Consider the following 17,729-nt stretch of genomic DNA (forward strand, 5'->3'; position numbering starts at 1 on the left):
AGCCTTTTGGGTTTGGGCTAGTTGTTCCCTTTGGAATATCCTCATTGCCTGGAACCTGCGCGACTCTTGGCCAAACCTTGGCAATTCAAATTTCCATGCTATAGCTCCCAGCACATTTTGGGTACCCTGATGTAGGAGCCAGGAGGAGCTCCTCATTAATTCTCACCTCCCAATTCATAGCCTCTCAGGGGATGCAAAACAGGGAACTTGTATTTATTTGGGGCTGTTGTGTAAAGTCTTTCCACTGTATTCAACACGTGCTTAATTCTGAGCCTGTAAGTGGTTGCACAGGGTGCGACTTTCCATAGCCAATGCTTTGGACGTGTAGCAGTACAAAATAGTAGCTCTAGGAAAGTTACAGTGTAAGTTTACATAGGATAAGCCATGCTTTGACGAAGAGCCTGTTGAACCTGGAGAACCTGTGAGTCAAGAATGTGATAGCAAGGCAAACCTGGAGAGACAGTGCTCCCAGCCAGCCTTTCAGGTTCTCCCTTTCTTGGCTGATTTGAACAGTGGTTTCTTATGAGAGTGCTGTTTTCTGGTGGAAGGAATTATGAGAGTAAGTGTGGTAGGGCTGAAGTTGTCAGATGCACTTGTGTTAGTTTAGAGTCAATAGTATGATGGGGTAGTGATAGGGTAGTGGTATTTGCAATGTATTTCCTGCAAAGAATGAGAAACACTTGGACATGTAAATTAATGAGTACTCATAATTCTGCTGAGAATAACCATGGTTATCATCGTCATTTTCACCAAAGAGGAAACAGGAACAGAGAATTCGTGACTTGCTGTAGGTCACACACCAAGTATGGAGCAGAACTGCTGGGAGCAGAGCTCAGCCCTCCTTGTCTTGTGCTTCAGCCGCAAGATGATCTTTCCTTGGAAATTAGGGCCGAGAGCCTGTCAGAGGACGTGGTATTTTGCTTTCTGAGGCATGATCTGCTCAGCTTCTTTGTATGGAATCACTATATCCCTTTTTTTGCTTGTCATCGGTGAAGGGCATAAGTGTTTCTGTCAGGTGGGAGTTAAAGCCTGTGAGAATGTGCATTTGTAAATATGCAATAAAGCAGTTGCCTGGTTTAATGTCAAAGGACTCTTCTTCCCTTGTGTGGCAATGGGTTGGGGTTTTCCCGTAATACTTACTTCATAGGGAAAGTTTTCTCACTGCAAGCATCTGGAATTCTTTGTAATACAGAAAAATTTTGGCCAAAAAATAGATTATTTTTAAACTTCCTATAATACACAGTCTTTATGGAGAGAGGGGGAAAAAAGAGCATAAAAATGTCCATGATGTGCTATATCATGGGTTCTTCCTGGTCCGGTATTCCTGCTCTGATCAGGGCCACAGGAATCACTCAGTAGAGCAAAACTTCTACAGTATGTAATCTGAACTCCTGGATTTATTCTGTTATACAGCATAGGTTTCAAAGTTATTGTAATTCAGTTGGTTCACTTGTCAAAATGCCCTGGCGGGAACAGTATCTGCAAGAGAAACTGGAAAGTTTCTCATTGCTTTGCAGTTTCCCCCAGAACATGTGAAAAATCTTACAGCACCTCGTATAAAAGGAATATAATGCATATAACCTGAACCAATCTACAGTTTAAGAAACCTCTGCTTCTTCTTTTTGCATGTTAAGCATCATCTTCCTGATGCAAATTTTTCTTTCCCACAAACGGGACCAAAACAAACCTTCACCACATTTCACAAGTCAGTAGAATTCAAAGCTTATCAGCCATCTCGAGGGTACTGACCTATGTCATTTACGGCACAGGGCTTTCTTCATACTGTGCTGGAGGAAAAAAAAATGCAGGTCAAACAGAAACAGATCCTTAGGGCCACAGTTAATCTCTCTAAGTGCCTGTTACTGTCATCCCAAGCACCCTCAGACTCAGAAAAGTGGGTTCTAATTTGAGCGCTTTGCAAGAACCAGTGCAGACATTAAACAGACATTAAAAGGGATGCGTGTGTAACAACAGTACAGAAAATCATTAACACCTCAAAGTGGTGCCCTCTGGCATTTATACTTTTAACACTGTTTAAAGGTATATTTGAGTCGCTTTGCTATGTTTATCCATCTGTCCTTTGGAGTTCAACTGGTGGAAGACCCTGCTGTACTAGGTACACGTGTAGACTCAACAGAAAAGTAACGCGTGTTGCAAGGCTGTCCTCCTCCTGCTCTTCCCTGCCAGCTTGCTCTCTGTATGAGGTGTTTGCAGGAACCAGATCCAGGAGGGTTCCTGCCACCACATGCTGTGAGCACAGAATCCACACCTCCTTCCATCCAGTGCCCTGCGCTGCAAGGGGCTGCTCTGCAGCGCGAGGGCTGCTGGACACTTGGAGGAGGCGGTTGCTTCAGATGCTGGTTTAGCTTACTGGAGGCAGGCAGTGGGGAGAAGAGGGAAACAGGGGCGGCTGGTTCATCACATCAGCTGCAACTGCGCACTTCTTGTACAGACTGCCCCCTTCCTTTCAATGGAAACTCAACTTGCCAGGCAGTGCTGGCTTCTGCTGCAGCTGCTCACCCCCTGGTTTAAAGGATGCATTGGTTAGCATTGCCTGCATGGAGAAGCAGCTGCTCTGAGAATGGTTCATTATTACTGATGGAAAGCAAAAGGGCAAATATTTGTGTGTTATAAATGCAATATAAAAATTAAGGGCTGTTTAACTAGGTTGCACTATGGACTTGGGTAGGCCTCAGTCTGTACAACGCAATAGCCTACCTGCAAGAACTTGCCCCTTTTTATTATTCTTCTTTGAAAATGGTCAAAAGTTTATGTAGTAGAAGAAAGACTGTTGTTGGACCTCCATGAGCAGCAACGGCTGAAAGCTGCCAGGTGGGCTACAGGGGGGAATCCTGGGCTGCAGGCTGTGCTGGCACCCAGGGCAGACTGCCATTGTGTCTTCTCCGCAGCAGCAGGCTTTGGCGTGACAGTTCAGCTCTGGGGAAATGCAAGTTTCCTGATTTTTCTGTGTTTGTGTGTCACCGCAGTGTGCAATCATATTTGTGATGTGGTGTCTCACAGAGAGCTTAGCACCACACCAGAGGAACGACACTGACTTACGCCCAGTGCTCCAGGACATCCTGGCTTTTGTCCCATACCTGTGCAGCCACCTCAACTGCTCTTCACAGTGCTTCCCATGGTTACCTGGTTTGTTTGCCTTCTCAGGGCGTGAGTTCTCTGAGCAGAGGGCTTGGCTTTCTTTGGTGTTTGTACAGCACTTGGGATGTCGTGGCTGCAAACAAAGCCAAAGAGTCGTTAATCACTGCAGGACAGAGCCCCATCCCTTTCCCACCAAAGTCACAGGAGAGGCCTGCACAGGCCCGGGGAGGGAGGGGATATGTCCCCCCCTAGCCCAGCTGCCATCACACAGGCTGCAGCATCCAGCCCTTACCCTTATTCCCAGGGTCCTTTTCTGGCCACAACCCCACCAGCATCCTCAAGGTGGAAGCACATTCCCTGCACTATTTGGCCAAATGTGTTCGTGGTGGCTCCCCATGAAGTCCCCGAAGGAGAGGCTGGAGCAGGGGCTGCGGCAGAGGATGGCAGCACCATGGGCAGGCAGAGGGCTGAGACCCTCAGCTGCCTCTCGGCTCTGCGGAACCCGCTGGCTGCTCCCCTCTTAAAATCTAGATAAAAGAGACCAGGAAAGGCAGTGTTCAGTAGAAGAGCCAAGCTGGCTGGTTTAATCCACCCTGCAAGAACCAATTAGCCAAGGAGGGGGAAGAAAAAAAAAATGAGGTCACTCACCCTCACCACTTTGCGGCTACTCCAAAAGAAAAAAAAAAAGTATATAGGATCTGTTCAAGAATGACAAAGAACAACATTTGTGACTGCAGATGGGTCCAGAATATATTTAGTCAGTGGTCAAAATTGAGGGAAACGAAAAAAAGTCTTGTATGGAAAAAAAAATACTGTGAGGCTTTGTTAGGCAACCCATTAATCTGGAATACAGATAGGGAAAAATGTGCTACTAGGTTCATATGAAATCCTAAAAATTGCTTATGTAGCATGCAAGGGAATCTATTTTGAGCATGTTATTTTGCCACAGCGAATACTTTTGCCTTACAAGCATCATGTTCTTCAGTAACTTTTCATCGTTCAGTAGCAAGGATAAGATGATTCCTTGAATCTATTCTCACAGGAAGAAAAATTCTCCCCTGCAATACCATGTGAAGTAAAACAGGCTGGTTATGGAAATGATCCAAAGCCTATTCAAATCAGGGAGGAATATTTCCACTGACTTGACTGGCCTACAGTCCCCAGCAGAGCTGGTGCGTTGTGGTGACACCTAAAGAGTAAATGAACGAATTTTTAGTCCAATCCTGAACCCTTTAATAAAGGAAGCAATTGCTTCATGTTGGAAAAGGTGCAGATCTGATCATGCAGTTCTTACTATAACTCACACCAAGGCAGAATGGTCTGTGGGTGTTGTATGCACCCCCTCTATATGGCCATCATCCAAGGTACGGGCTACAGCCCTACCACTGCCCTTTGTATTTCTGCCTGCAGAAAATTCAGCGTTTGTTCCATGTGCAATGCTACAATCCAAAAGAATGAAGCCAAAGCAGAGCATCAGGCAGTGAAAGCAGGCTTCCCCTCTTCTCTACAAGCTTTCTCATCCTCCCCAGCAGCTCAGCTAGGACTGCAGGGTCTCACACCATAAGAGACTAATACCTTATGTTCCACTTTGGAAGCATGCTGGAAGGAAAGGGTACATAAACATACAGATTTTTGAGCATAGGAAGTCCTCGCTGAACTCCTAATCTGGCATCCAGAAATATCCCGGCCCAAGAAATCTCTCATGGTCATTTCTTCGTTAAGATTGTCTTCAGTTGATGAAGCATAGAAAAATAATCTGCTGAACTAAAATGCAAGAGGAGCATGGTCCCTATAAATGACGGTGTTTTTAGTGCCTTTTTTATTATTATTATTTTAATTAAGCATGAATAGCTGTGGAGTTATTCATATCAAGTCGTTAAGACTGTACCCGGGGCGGCAAGACTGCTAAACTTTCCTATGGAGTACTGCTGTTGCACCTGTTTAATCTACAAGAGATTTGCCTTTGCAGGCCTTTGTGCAAGCACATCTAAGTATTGGTTTTTGTAATGTTGTTATTCTGCAGGTTTTATTTCTGCTTGTTATGGACTGTTGTCTTGCTGTCAAGCCTTTTTGTTAAATATTTTGGTTTGGTTAGCTTTTGGGTTTTGCTCTCTGATTCATCTTTAAAATATTCTACCTAGTAGCTATTAGTCTTTGGATGGCTGTGGCAGTGAGGACATGCAGGTTAAAGCATGAGGTTTTGCACCAAAGTGCCAGCAACACGCACACGCTACTGACTGCTCAGTCACCGAAAATGTTAGATGTACCCTTCTGGCTGTTGTATGAAAATGACTTTATCTCTGAATGATGAATGCTGTGCACGTGATCGCAAGTTTTCAGTCCGCAGAAGAAAGCTGGCTGATTCACAGGTTCAGTCAGCAGCTGTTTCAGCCCTGCCATCTATCACCTCCGTCATCTCCCATCTGATATACCTGAGGTTCCTCTCCGCTTTACCCCCACCACCCCGCTGCCAGAGCGGTCAGTGTGGCACTTCTCCTTCACATAGTCTGCTGGCTAGAAATAACTCTGCTGGGTTTGGCAGAGCAGCACCAGTTGCTCAGGTGTTGGCTTTTTGCTGCGTGCTAAATCGGAGGGGCAAGGAGAATGGTCAGGATGGGGCATTTACCACTGCTTGCCCGCTTCCTGGCTGCAAGTTACACTGTTCTCTTGACCTCTTTATTATTGGTTTTATCCCTCGTGTTCTTTCTGGCCTCTTTAGGTATTTAGGCTCTAGCAGGGTTTCAAGGACCTATTTTTAAGAGTGAAAAAATATTTAGTTTTTAGCTGTTGCCATTTCCCGGCTGTATTTTACCACGTGGTGGTAGTTCTGTGATGTGGTTTACTGGTCACTGGAAAGTTGACATCACCAAAAGCATTTCATTCACAATCTGAGATTTTTGTGATGGATTGCAGACCTGCAAGCAAATAACTGGAATTGTAAAGCTGTGACTTGTGTCATGCTTTGATTGAGTTTTTATCAACAGTGAATACTGTCTATGAAGGAACTGTTGCATTCAGTATCCATGTGATTATGATTAAATCTTTAACATAAGACTCCTCTTTCCCCTTATAAACTCACAATTGTAAAAATTTCCAGAGCCGTTCATTGTGCACATTGCTGTTATGCACCTCAGTAGAGTGCCTGGGAGCACCAGCCATGGAGCAGTGCCCATCAAGAGCCAGATTCTATTTTTATTCCTAAATAACGTTTTAGGCAAGCCCCTGAAACTGGCAACAAGCTGAAGAAATCGAGGATTTCTTAGCAATACTTCTGACCCAAAGCAGGTGGGAAGCTGGAAGGCTGTAGGGCCAAAATTGGTACCTGTGAGAGCAGAGGGAGTGGCTCATATTTGAAGGAGAAAAAGCAGCAGATGACGGCAAAGGCCGTCCTAGCTGGATACCGGGGTGCTGTGCTTGCATGGGCTGCTTCAGATCAGGAAATGTTGGTCAAACCTCGCTCCTCTTGATGAAGGCAAATAAAGCCCCAAATCCACAGGAATATTACAGCTGTACAGGAGGCAAGTCTAAGGACCTCAAAAGGAAGCGGTTTGAATAAACTCAGGCTCCAGAGTATAAAGAACCAGTAGTGTGGGAGGTAGGACAGACCGTAGCTGTCTCTCCCATAGGTACTTTGGTTCTGTAATACTAAATGAAAAAAAATGTGCTTTGCTCAGTGAAATTAAGACAGATGACTTGAATACTTTCCAGAAACAACTACACTGAGGAACAAGGTGTCATCTTAAGATAGTTACCCCTTGATGTGTCCCTTTACATCTAAATTTTTGCAAAACGAAGATTATCACTGCTGAGCAATCCTCATTGAGGCCTCAGGTTCTTGTTCAGAAGTGACATGGGAAAAAGGCTGTGGAAACCCCCAAGCTTGTTATTCCAGATTTTTTCTTTTAAAGGAAAGAGGCCCATGCAACTCTATCTTCTCTAAAATGTCTGTCTGAATATTCATCTGAGCGAGAAAGTAATTTTAGCATCCATGACACACAGCTTCTGCTGCCATCCGATTGCTCAACGGCACCGAGAATAAATATTTCCTTAAGCCTGAAGACAGGAATCTGAATACTGCTGGTTCCCCTTCAGAAGCACCTGTGTGCGTGTGCGTGTGTTTTTTTCAAGCTCTGAGTAACACAGTGGTGCTTTGTAGCTCTGAGTCATCGAAGCTCTCCCACCCTACAAGCACACTCTTGCTTAGCGTCCTTTTCAACAAATAGGCAAAAAACAAAAGAAGCTGAAAAAGCTGTCTGCAGCTTGACACCAAAACACAGTCCTCCTGCAAACCTTGACATGAGCATGCCTGTTTTCACAAAGAAGTCAGTGGTGTTACTCATGTGCTTAAAGGTGAGCAGGTGCTGGCGTGCTTTACTGCGCTGGTTCCACCAAGCCCAGAGGAGGTTTGTCTTTCGTCCCCTGGACTCTTCCCCTGTCAGATATACGTGTTCTGAGGTAATGTTAATCAAGCAGGAAAGGTGACGATTTTTTTAGGGACTGGTGCAAATCTGTGTGCTTTGCACACCTTTTAAGTCACAAATTTAATTTACGTGGTATACCTAGAGCTTTTTGAAGCACTCATTTATGCACAGTGGTGGGATTTAATGGGCAGCGTCATCAACAGAAAGACCATTAAAGAAATGACCAGGCTGGGTTTCATCTTTTTTCTTCTTTTGATCATTTAATCACTTCAGAGGAGGTTCACACCTTCTCATTCATCAAGGTCCCTTCTCTCTCTAGATAAGAGCTTGGTGATGTCCAGATCACTCTGACCCACTGGCCGGCACCCGATGAGAGGAAGGATGTTCCAGGGGTTACAGGGTGAACTTGAGACTTGGTTTGGTTTCCTGTCACCTCTGTAAAGCCAGCCAGCCTCCGGGTGCGAGTTCCTCATCTGCAAAATGCATTGCACTTCCCCGTCTCCGAAGGACACAGTGGTGGGAATGCATTGGTGGTGGTGGTGGTGGTGAAGTGTCAGGTCATCGTGCTGCCAGCAGCACGACTGCTGCTCAGCTCCCAAAGGAAGCTGACGTACATTTTGATGATGACAAGCGCAATCCCCTGGCAGAGGGTTAAACATGGGATAACCCGACTTCAAAAGGGCTGTGTTAGCAAAAAGGCCCAAGTTTGGCTCCCACCCTAAGAAAACCCCAGGTTGCTTTTGTTTCCCTTTCTGTCCTCTCTCCCTCCAGCTCTCCTGCTTGGTAGGTCCAGCCAGTCCATACCAGGCCAAAATCTCTTGCCTTCACGAGGAGGCTGGGCTCACGTGAGGGTTAGCACGTGTCTTTACACCATTGAGCATAAATGAAAGGAGCGAGTATTGCAGCTCTGTGAATGCGTTGGCTTATGTGGAAAGGGGAAGGATATGGTCCCAGAAGAGACTGCTTATTGACATAGGGCATGGATTTATGCAACTGCAGCTGTGAGTTATACTGTAACAATAGCCCTCTTTATACAGTAAAGCATGGAGGTATGAAATAATTTCCAAAAGTGGCTGAGCAATTGGCTGGCTCCCCTAGCCCCAGCACGAGGGGATTGCTGCTTCTCCTCAGGCTGAGTTGCAATTCTCAGAAATTATTCCAGACCCTTAAGCTGAATGCTCTTTAGCAAATTTGCATATCCTTCCTTAAAAAGGATGACTTTGCCCTTGTTTGACACTTCAGTAATTTTTTAGCCTTTTTTTCTAAAGAGGAACTATCAAAATGGAGCAAACGAGGAAGAAGAGGACATTCTGTGACAAAAAGCGAGTGACTGGACCTGTTGGCCTTATCAGTTTTATTGCCTTTTTGGATGGCTGGGAATAGGGAATCAGTTGCTCAAGACCTCCTTTCTGCTGCTCAGTCCCACAACATCACCTCAACCCTGTGCTGGCCATCTTAGTGTTTTAGCAGATGCCAAGTGAAGTGCATTACAGAAAATGAGCTCTTTCGATTACAGAAGTGTTTTCAGCTTTTACCCTGGGACACTGAGTGTTGTCACTGTTAGCTGCCAGGCTGGCCTGACTTTCCATTTCCTAGATTGCCTCTTGCCACACCAGCACCGATCGTTACACTGTGCCCCTCCTGGGAGGCACTGTGCAAACACAAAATGCAATGTTTGTTCCAAAAAACATACAATCTGATCACGAGAAAGGTGCTGCTAATGAAGGCAAAGAAAAAGACAAGGGAATAATGACACAACAGAATATTTCTTGCAAGATCAGACTCTTAATTTGATCTGAGATTGTGGTAATGATAAAAAATGGCTACAAGTTGTTTATAACCTGCAAAAAATACAGAAACGCAAGACCTCTGACTTGAGGTACTTATTCTGTTCCAGACACAGTTAGCGCAGTTTTGATAAACACATTGGTGTGTATCCCATGGCTCAAACTCCAAGGCAAAAGGTGCTGTTTTAAGAAAAAGATTTTCTGTCATCTTTGCGTTACAAGATCCTTCCAAGCATTAGAAGATGACAAGGTGCTTAGGGAAAAGTATTTTCTATTTAAAGAGATTGCTATTGCTGAAACTAAAAAAAAGGAGGAAAGAGGGGAAGTAAAGACTTGGGGGAAACAAGGGGAGAACACTAAGCAGAGGAATGGAAACCAGTATCAGGAGGCACAGGGCTATCAAATGCTGTTAAATGGCAAAAGCTCCCGTTAACCAGCAGCAGAAGCTTTATTGCAGCTTTTCCCAAGTACAGGCCAAATTTTATATCATCTTCTCTATCGCAAGATCAACGACTGGTTTTAAGGTGGTGTGTTTGTTTGGAAGACCGCTGCCACAAGACTCCTGGGCAGCCGAAGTGTGATCAGCAAGGGGCTGAGCGTGGGGCTGGCTGGCCAGGATCCCCAGCACAAGCCGTGCCCTGAAGCCTGGCCAAGGCAGCCGTGTGTGCTGGGCTGCGGGCAGGACCACGCTGTCTACAGGCAGCCAGGAGCAGGGAGGGGATGCAAAGGCCCGTCAGAGCTAGAGGCAGCACTGCTACCTGCTTTGCAGATGCCCTCTCATGTAGCAGTTTCAGGTCGTTTGGGGGTGGTGGTTTGTTTTAGTTTTGTTTTGGTTTTTTTGAGAAGCAAAAAGCTGTTGGCGTAATTGTATCATCTCTCTGGATGGCTGCCTCAGTTCCATGACACCCCCTCTGCAGGACACAGTGAGAGCCATAAAAAGCTGCAAAATTAAAGTTCAATATTTTCCGGGGCTAGCTGGGAGTATTGTGTATCCCAGTGGGAAGCTGGGAACTTTTTTTTTAGGAGTATAAGTTGTTCACTTTACGTTTGCTTAATACTATACGTTAAAACTGTCGGTTGCCCAGGTCTTGGTCTGAGGAAGAAACTACAGAAGTATCTCTATGCCAATTCTTTTTCTGTACAATTGTTTTCAAGTCATAGAATTCAAATAATATAGCACTGTAAGAAAAGGTTATATAGCAGGCCAAAAGTTCATGACAAATTACAGGATTGTGTTATTTATTTATCACCTGGCTGTGGTACGAGTCTCTGTGTGTACAGCAACAAGTACACATTCTTAGTGAGTCTACAAACCACCTTTGAAGTAATAAATGTTGTGTAATTTTTACTGCTTAGCTATCCAAAATGCTATACAGAAGAGAAGATTTCCTCCTTTCTGCAGGACTGTGACTAGGTAGTCCTGAAGGTGTCCAGGTATATTGGTTCTCATGTCCTCTCTCTCCTTCTCTGCTCCAGTTGTCACTACAAATCACTCCACCGTGTGAAAGCGAACAACACTATGAATACTCTGGACGGTGCTGCACAAAGTGTGAGCCAGGTATGTGAGCCCTGGGCTGTACCGGCTTCACAAAAGCTCATTAGAAACAGTTTTGTGGGTCAGTAAGGCAGCTTGCTTTTGCAACTCTGCTAATCTATTGGCACATACCCTTGAAGGTGCATGATTTCAGGCTTAAAAGCGCCTTCAAGTGCAGGAGTCGTCCTGCTGACCTCAGCAAAAGCCTTAGCAGCTATTTTGTTGGGTTAGCACTCAGCTGCTGTGGGAGGCAGAAAGCAGCTTGATTCTCATGTGCGTAGACAGGACTGCTTCCAGGCTGTAAGCTTCATGGATGTGTTGGTGCCATGCTAAAAGCGGGCCAGACTGAGGAACTGAAAAGGTGGCAGGAATAAATGATTGTCCACAGCAGTACAGCAGTATTAGTCCAACATGTTATTTTCCCAAAGCTCTTTAGACAGTTGGTTTGCAAGATCTACTTGTCCTTCTCTCATTCACAGGAAAATATATGTCTGCTAGATGCACTGATACTTCTGATAGTGTGTGCCAACCGTGTGGCCCAAACGAGTATATGGATGTCTGGAATGAAGAAGATAAATGCTTACTACATAAAATATGTGATCAAGGTGAGTTGTTTTTACTGAGGAACCTTTTAATCCAAATTAGTGAAGCACGAAGTTGGAAAAGTGGATCTAGAGAAGTTGCTTTGTTCAGGTGCCCAGCACTGGAGGCTGGGCTTGCAGAAGAGCCTGGCAGAGAGGGAGGTTGCCAGACAGCAGAGATTCTGTGCTGTGCTGAGCACCAGGACCATGGTCTCTGTGCTGCTCATAATGATTATCTTCACTGGAGCCATTCACTCCTGTCAGTTGCATCTTAAAGGTTGTCCTTTTTCCCAGCGTACTGTGCATTGACTTCCCCTAACACGTTTGTCTCACCCTGGCAAAAGCTCTGTTTATTTTCTACAGCACCTACAAGGAAAAATACTGCTCAGGAGTGCAACCGGTGAGGAGCCCCATGCTGGTCAAGTGTCTCCCATGCTTCTTGAAAAAGAACATTTCCTCTAGCATAAATTGTTTTGCATCTGGCATTGAAGCAAAGCAAATAAGTAGAGCAGGAGGTTCAGAAACTTGAAGCTTACTATCAGAGAGATTTTTACTCCCATCTGCTTTCTCTTTAAGGGAAAGCTTTGAGAGAAGTGAACCCTGGGAACAGCACATTCCAGCGTCAGTGTGCTTGTACGATGGGCTACCACTGGAATGAAGACTGTGACTGCTGTCAACGAAATACTGTGTGTGCTCCAGGGTTCGGAGTTGAGCATCCTGGTAAGATACAGAAATGGGACGTACAAAGTGAAAAGTCCAGCTCAGGCCAACAGGATGAGGCCAGCATTGTGTGAGTTGTGACATTACAGAGGATACTTTGGACTCTCAGATGACTGTCAACAGAAGATGTGTATCTGAGTTGCTGTTACTACTGCATATAACCTTCCTGGACTATTTGCATTCTGAAGGCTTCTGCCTCTATCTTTTAAATAGTATCTTGGATCAAGTGACTTTTGCAAGATATCACGTGAACGTAGCAAGAGTTGCAAGGTGTTCAGTGCATTTCTGATGTTTGCTGAGGTGTCTAGCTGTGAGTCACTAGGTCATACATGGCTCCAGTATTCAGAGAAGCAGTCCATTGGGAATTGTTCCTGAGGTCAGATTTGAAATACATTTTTGTCCAATGACTTTGCCATTTTATAATGTTATAAGCAAGTTAAAAAAGATTAACACATTTCACGTAGTGCAAGTATTCTGTTTTAGATGACTTCTACTGCAAAGATTTATTACAGACATTTAATTTAGTCTTGTCTGATCAAACACAAGATGCAGGTGTTTTGTGGGTGGAAAATAGAAGACAGTGAAGTTCAGAGTTGTAATAAACACTGGGAATAGCTGTGCCAAGCATGAGGAACCCCCAGAATGCAGCACATAATAGAATAATGAAGGATGAAATGCTCCATGGGCCTGGAGCACAGTGCTGTTTTTCCTCCAGTCTAGCAAACCCTGATACAGCATTTTATTTACTGTGGCTTCATAGAAGTGACAATGCCAGTTAGCGTCGCTGTCTGTGATAGCTTCAATATGAGGAAATTAATGAAAAGAGGAGGATATTATAGCTGTGTGTTATTTTACAATAACTGCAAATGGCTCCTGGTCATTTCTTCTTTTGATCATGTAGAGAAGTGCTCATGTGGGACTAGCGTACTTCTTTCTGCTTACATGTGACTGTCATTGCTGCTTTAATGTAATCTAAGATCTTTCTCTCTTCAGGCAAGCTTTTGGGGGGATTGGGGGAGGGGTGTGGAGCAGGGGTATGGGGAGCATAATCACCTTATCCTCATCTGAAAGGAACATGTGGAAACTCAGCTATGAAGTTTTTCTTCCTTTACTACACACAGTGCAACAAGACAAGGACACAATGTGCATACCATGTCCCAGAGGCTACTTCTCAAAGGTCGCTTCATCCACCGACGAGTGTAAATCCTGGACCAAGTAAGTCCCTGTCTATGGTAAAAGGACCCCACTAGCCAGAAGGCAGGGAGAAGCTTGGGCGAAAGCATTTTTCAGTGAGGTGTTTCAGGCTCTCTGCAGAGTGCACGCAGTATCTCTGTTGGCTGTGCAGCGATAAAGGCATTCTCACACTGAAGCTTGAAATCTCCTTGGGGGGAGCAAAAGAGAGCAGTAACAACAGAACTGCTGAGCTGACACAGCTGAAAATAAAGAAGGTATCTGAGGCTCTTGAGTGTGGAGAAATGCAGGAGAAATGTTGTATGTTACAACAGAAAGTACTACTCTGCATAAGTGTAGGAGTCACAACAAGCTTCCTCTTTGAGAGCCTAGCCTCTTTTGTCTTTCTCTTTTAGCTGTACAGCTCTAGGAATGGCAGAAAATGTGCCTGGAACTGACAAGTCAGATGCAGTTTGCGCAGAACGGAAGATGCCTGAGCCATCAGAAGATGGTATGTGTCCTTGCACAGATTATCTGTTAAAAAGTAGCAGGGAGGAGGAAGAATGTGTTTACTAGGGATTTTGGCTGGTTTAACTTCATTCCCATTGTGGGCGACTCTAGGGGGAGCAGCTGTAGACCAACACAACTCTTGGAAAATCCCACCTCTAAAGATTACTTTAACGCTGGCAGCTCTAGGGCCCATGTCCACTGCTAAGCAGAGCTTTACACCTTCCCACGGAAACTGCATGGCAAGCAGCACTGCTGTGATACCCATGACCTCCATCACAGTTACAGCTCTCTCGTTTTTTCAGCCTGCTGATTTCCATACACTCACTAATCTGTATAAAGGCTAGCAGCTTGTCTACATTGCTATTTTATGGCTATGGATGTAGTCTCAGCTGAATGTAGCTCTTCCTTCTCGCCCACTGCCCGCTTCCTTCTCCAGTATGGGTATGATACCAGGGAGGCTGCTTGCCTGGCATGCGGTCATCATTCATAACCTGAGATAATGGACAAATTTTGCCAGCTGGATTCTCTAGTGTCCATGAGACGTATGTCCTCCAACCCCTGAGGGAGAGCAGGCACAGCCCGTGGGATGCTGGCAGCTTGCGAGGGGACTTTCAGAGGGGCATCACTGGATCACACCTCTCTGAGATGCCAAGACTCTGGTTTTTATGGAGATGGCTTGGTACCAGGTGCCTTCAGTATGGCTGCTTGTTACAGAATAGCATGGGTGCTAGAGATGTTGTCCTGATTATAGAAACTGAGAATCAAACAGGAGAAAAACCCTCTCCTGTCAAAAGTGGGTAAAATGAACAAGGATTGTCATACTGCTGACTACATGCTGCATGTTGATGGCACTATCTTTTTTACATCCTGCAGGAGCAAACAGGATCTTATACGTGTTGATTGTCATCTTGTTTTTTGTGGCACTAATTGGCATTGTCATCTTCATCGTATACTACAAGAATAAGGGAAAAAAGCTGACAGGTACATGATAGCTAATGATACTCATGAATGTGACAACTGCGTGGTACTCTGTGCACTCTGATTTCATGGATAACCACCAGGTTAAGAAACTCAGGAGTTATTCTGGAAGTTCTGTGCTATCCCTATGTTCTTCCATATGGGTATGCTTTAACAGCACAAATCCAGGCTTCAAATTTCTTTCCCCTAGGCAGGCAGCATATTACACACATGCATAATGCATATCACTTGGTATCCTTCCGCAGCCCGGACCACGGGGTGACCACTTTTGGGGTGGATGCAGCAGCTGTGGATGAAGGAGGGCTGGTGCTTGGGCCCTTTATAGCAGCATGGCTGCTCTGCACCGTCTGGCCCTTTGGCCCTTGGCGGAAGGGAAGCAGGGACACACACAGGGGGCTTTTGCCACCTCCTGTCTCCTTCCTCCCACTTTCTCTCCTCCCCTGAAACCTGCATCTGGACAGGTTAAGATACGGATTTCAAGACAAAGGCCTGATGTGTATTTGAAAACATGATGGAGGCAATTTTTTTTTACCTGAAGGCCAAAATTCTGACGTGTGAAGGAAGAAATACTAGAAGGAAATAGAATAAACAGTAAAAGTAGAAAATTAGAAAAATTATAGCAAAGGCATACTGTATAACAGTGGAGTACTAAATATATTATTAATACAACAGAAATACCTTCAACAGTTACTCAATTCTGTGTTAAAGCCCTAGATAGCCTTAATTAAGGACATACCCATGTTGTTCTGTTCGTTTTTTATTTTCTCCCCTCTAAACATGGAAAGCCTTTGCTAGTGTACTTTTTCCGTCATCACCTTTCCAAGCCCTAGCAATTTATGAAATGTTTTGGATGCTGCGGAGGGGAAGACAGCAACCCTCTCTTGTAAAGTATGTTTCAGCCTGTGTTTTAGAAATGGGCTGCCTCTGCCACACTAAACATGGGTTGTGCTAAATCTGGAATTCCTGGGATGGGCTGGAGGAAACGGTGACTCTCCTTGCAAACCAAATACTTACGATGCAAAGCAGGTTAGGGGGGAATGCTCTTTATTTGACATTTCTATTGCCCTGCTGCTCTGCAGTGACAGTCCTTCATTGCCTTTGCATGTTAAATCCTACTGTTAAAGCCCCAGAGACTTGCAGGCTCAGGAAGAAGCTCTGCCAGCTTGCAGTGGGGACTGATGGTAAATGTGCAGGCTGAACATCAGAGCAAGAGAGTCATTGCTGGGAACTGGCGGTGGCTACATAGCTGATCTATCTTCAGACATACAAAACCAGGATAAGCTTCAAATGTACGTGAGACCTGAGCCCTACAAAATCTCCTGGAAGTATAAAGACAAAACAGGAATTGCTAACTCCGTTAAGTGGCAGTCTTTACCATAAAGCATTGCTGGACTTAAAGCTTTTCCTTGGGACATACTCTGATTAAGTGCATTTCCCCATTAAGTACACCCTGATTAAGTGGAATACGCTGTGTTTGAGCCTACCATCCCATGGTTTCAGTGGCTTACCCTCTTCTCTCTAGGCTCCTCACTCCTGTCTGAGAACGGCCTTTGGGCCATCCACGTGACTTCTCTTGAAACAGACCGTATGGCTGCAAGCGGGACGGTATTGGGCCAGTCATAGCTTGGTGTGACATATGACCAGGAAAGAAACCCCATTTGATGTGGAACACAGTTTAACCATGGTCTATTTTAGGAGCTTGGAAACATTTGTTCCACAGAAATACATCCCTGTTCCAGTTACAATGAATCCTCAGCTAGACCAACACTGGGACACTTGAACAGTCAGTAAAAACAGTCTCGCTGGTTTCTATTTAATTTGATATTGCGGATTGTGAATGACTGTGGGTGTTTAGGTCTGTGGCTAACTTCAGTGCCTGCTATATGTTACAGCCTCTCTTTATATTTTCCCTACAGCAGATCTACAGAATTGGGCTAACGAAGTGTGCAGCCAAATAAAAGGAACAAAGGTAAAGTCAAAGACACTAGCATTTTCTCATTGTTTTACATTTCCTCATGGCATTCCTGACATCCCTCCTGAAGCAGACTCCTCATTAATGTTTGGCTAGAAAATAAGTTTTGAGTTCCTCAACAAATGTTCGCAACTTTGGCTTTTTCAGTCTGGTTTTCTGTAAATCTGAGACATATGAAATCACTGTTCTCAAATAGCTTCTGAACCTGCTCTCTGGTTTCAGCCAGTTTTAACAGTGGTAAAAGCCTCCATGATGATTAAATAATTATGATGAGAAAGTTAAACATGAGCCCACCGGTTGCTGAACGCCTGAGACTGCCTAGGAGAAAGCCTTACTAAATCATAAGAGCAGGAAAACTTTCAGCTGAATTTGCACCTTTTTACATACCAGAGTGCTCACAGGGGAGAAACCTGGCTTTGGGGCAATGCCAAGAATGCCAGACATGCAAGGCATTAAGCACAGAGCCTTCACATGTGAAAGAAGTAAGAGGTTTTGCTCTGGAAGAACACCAGATCCCATGCTTGAAACACTCAAATAGGGACACAGGTTCAAGTTAATGTGCAGTGCCTGCTGCACACTGTGGACATGGGCTGAAGTGTCCCAGGTGTCTGTTCTCCCTGCTACCCTATCTAGCTTAGCTGTTGAAAGACTCAAATTCCATTGCTGCAAAACAAACATACCAAACCAACCCACCTTTTTTGAGCAGGCAGTTCTTTTGTCTCGTAAGTGTTCATGCAACTTCCCGCATCAGCAGCTGCTGAGATCCTCCAGGACAGAGGAGTGAATCAACAGCAGCTACAGGCTTGCAGCATTTACACTCTCTCTTCTGTCCTGGAAGGTCCGAACAGATTCTGGAAGTGAAAGATACCAGTTCCCAAATACCCATCTACAGCACAGCTTGCATGAACTGAAAGTAAACCCTTGAAGTATTTCCCAGTCTTAATTTTTTTGGAGCTG

At 44.8% G+C, this 17,729-nt stretch overlaps 1 protein-coding gene across 1 annotated transcript in view; it reads left to right on the forward strand.

The window, feature by feature from the left end:
• TNFRSF11A (TNF receptor superfamily member 11a) overlaps positions 1-17,729 on the forward strand; it is a 30,204-nt gene that overhangs the window by 2,068 nt on the left and 10,407 nt on the right. Inside the window, exons 2-8 of the mRNA XM_056332445.1 lie at positions 10,784-10,865; positions 11,321-11,446; positions 11,999-12,142; positions 13,264-13,357; positions 13,729-13,823; positions 14,696-14,803; positions 16,717-16,769. Coding sequence (XP_056188420.1) covers positions 10,784-10,865; positions 11,321-11,446; positions 11,999-12,142; positions 13,264-13,357; positions 13,729-13,823; positions 14,696-14,803; positions 16,717-16,769 — 702 coding nt within the window. The remainder of the gene's footprint in view (positions 1-10,783; positions 10,866-11,320; positions 11,447-11,998; positions 12,143-13,263; positions 13,358-13,728; positions 13,824-14,695; positions 14,804-16,716; positions 16,770-17,729) is intronic.

This window comes from Falco biarmicus, chromosome 3 (assembly GCF_023638135.1).
Source record: "Falco biarmicus isolate bFalBia1 chromosome 3, bFalBia1.pri, whole genome shotgun sequence".
Classification (NCBI taxonomy): domain Eukaryota; kingdom Metazoa; phylum Chordata; class Aves; order Falconiformes; family Falconidae; genus Falco; species Falco biarmicus.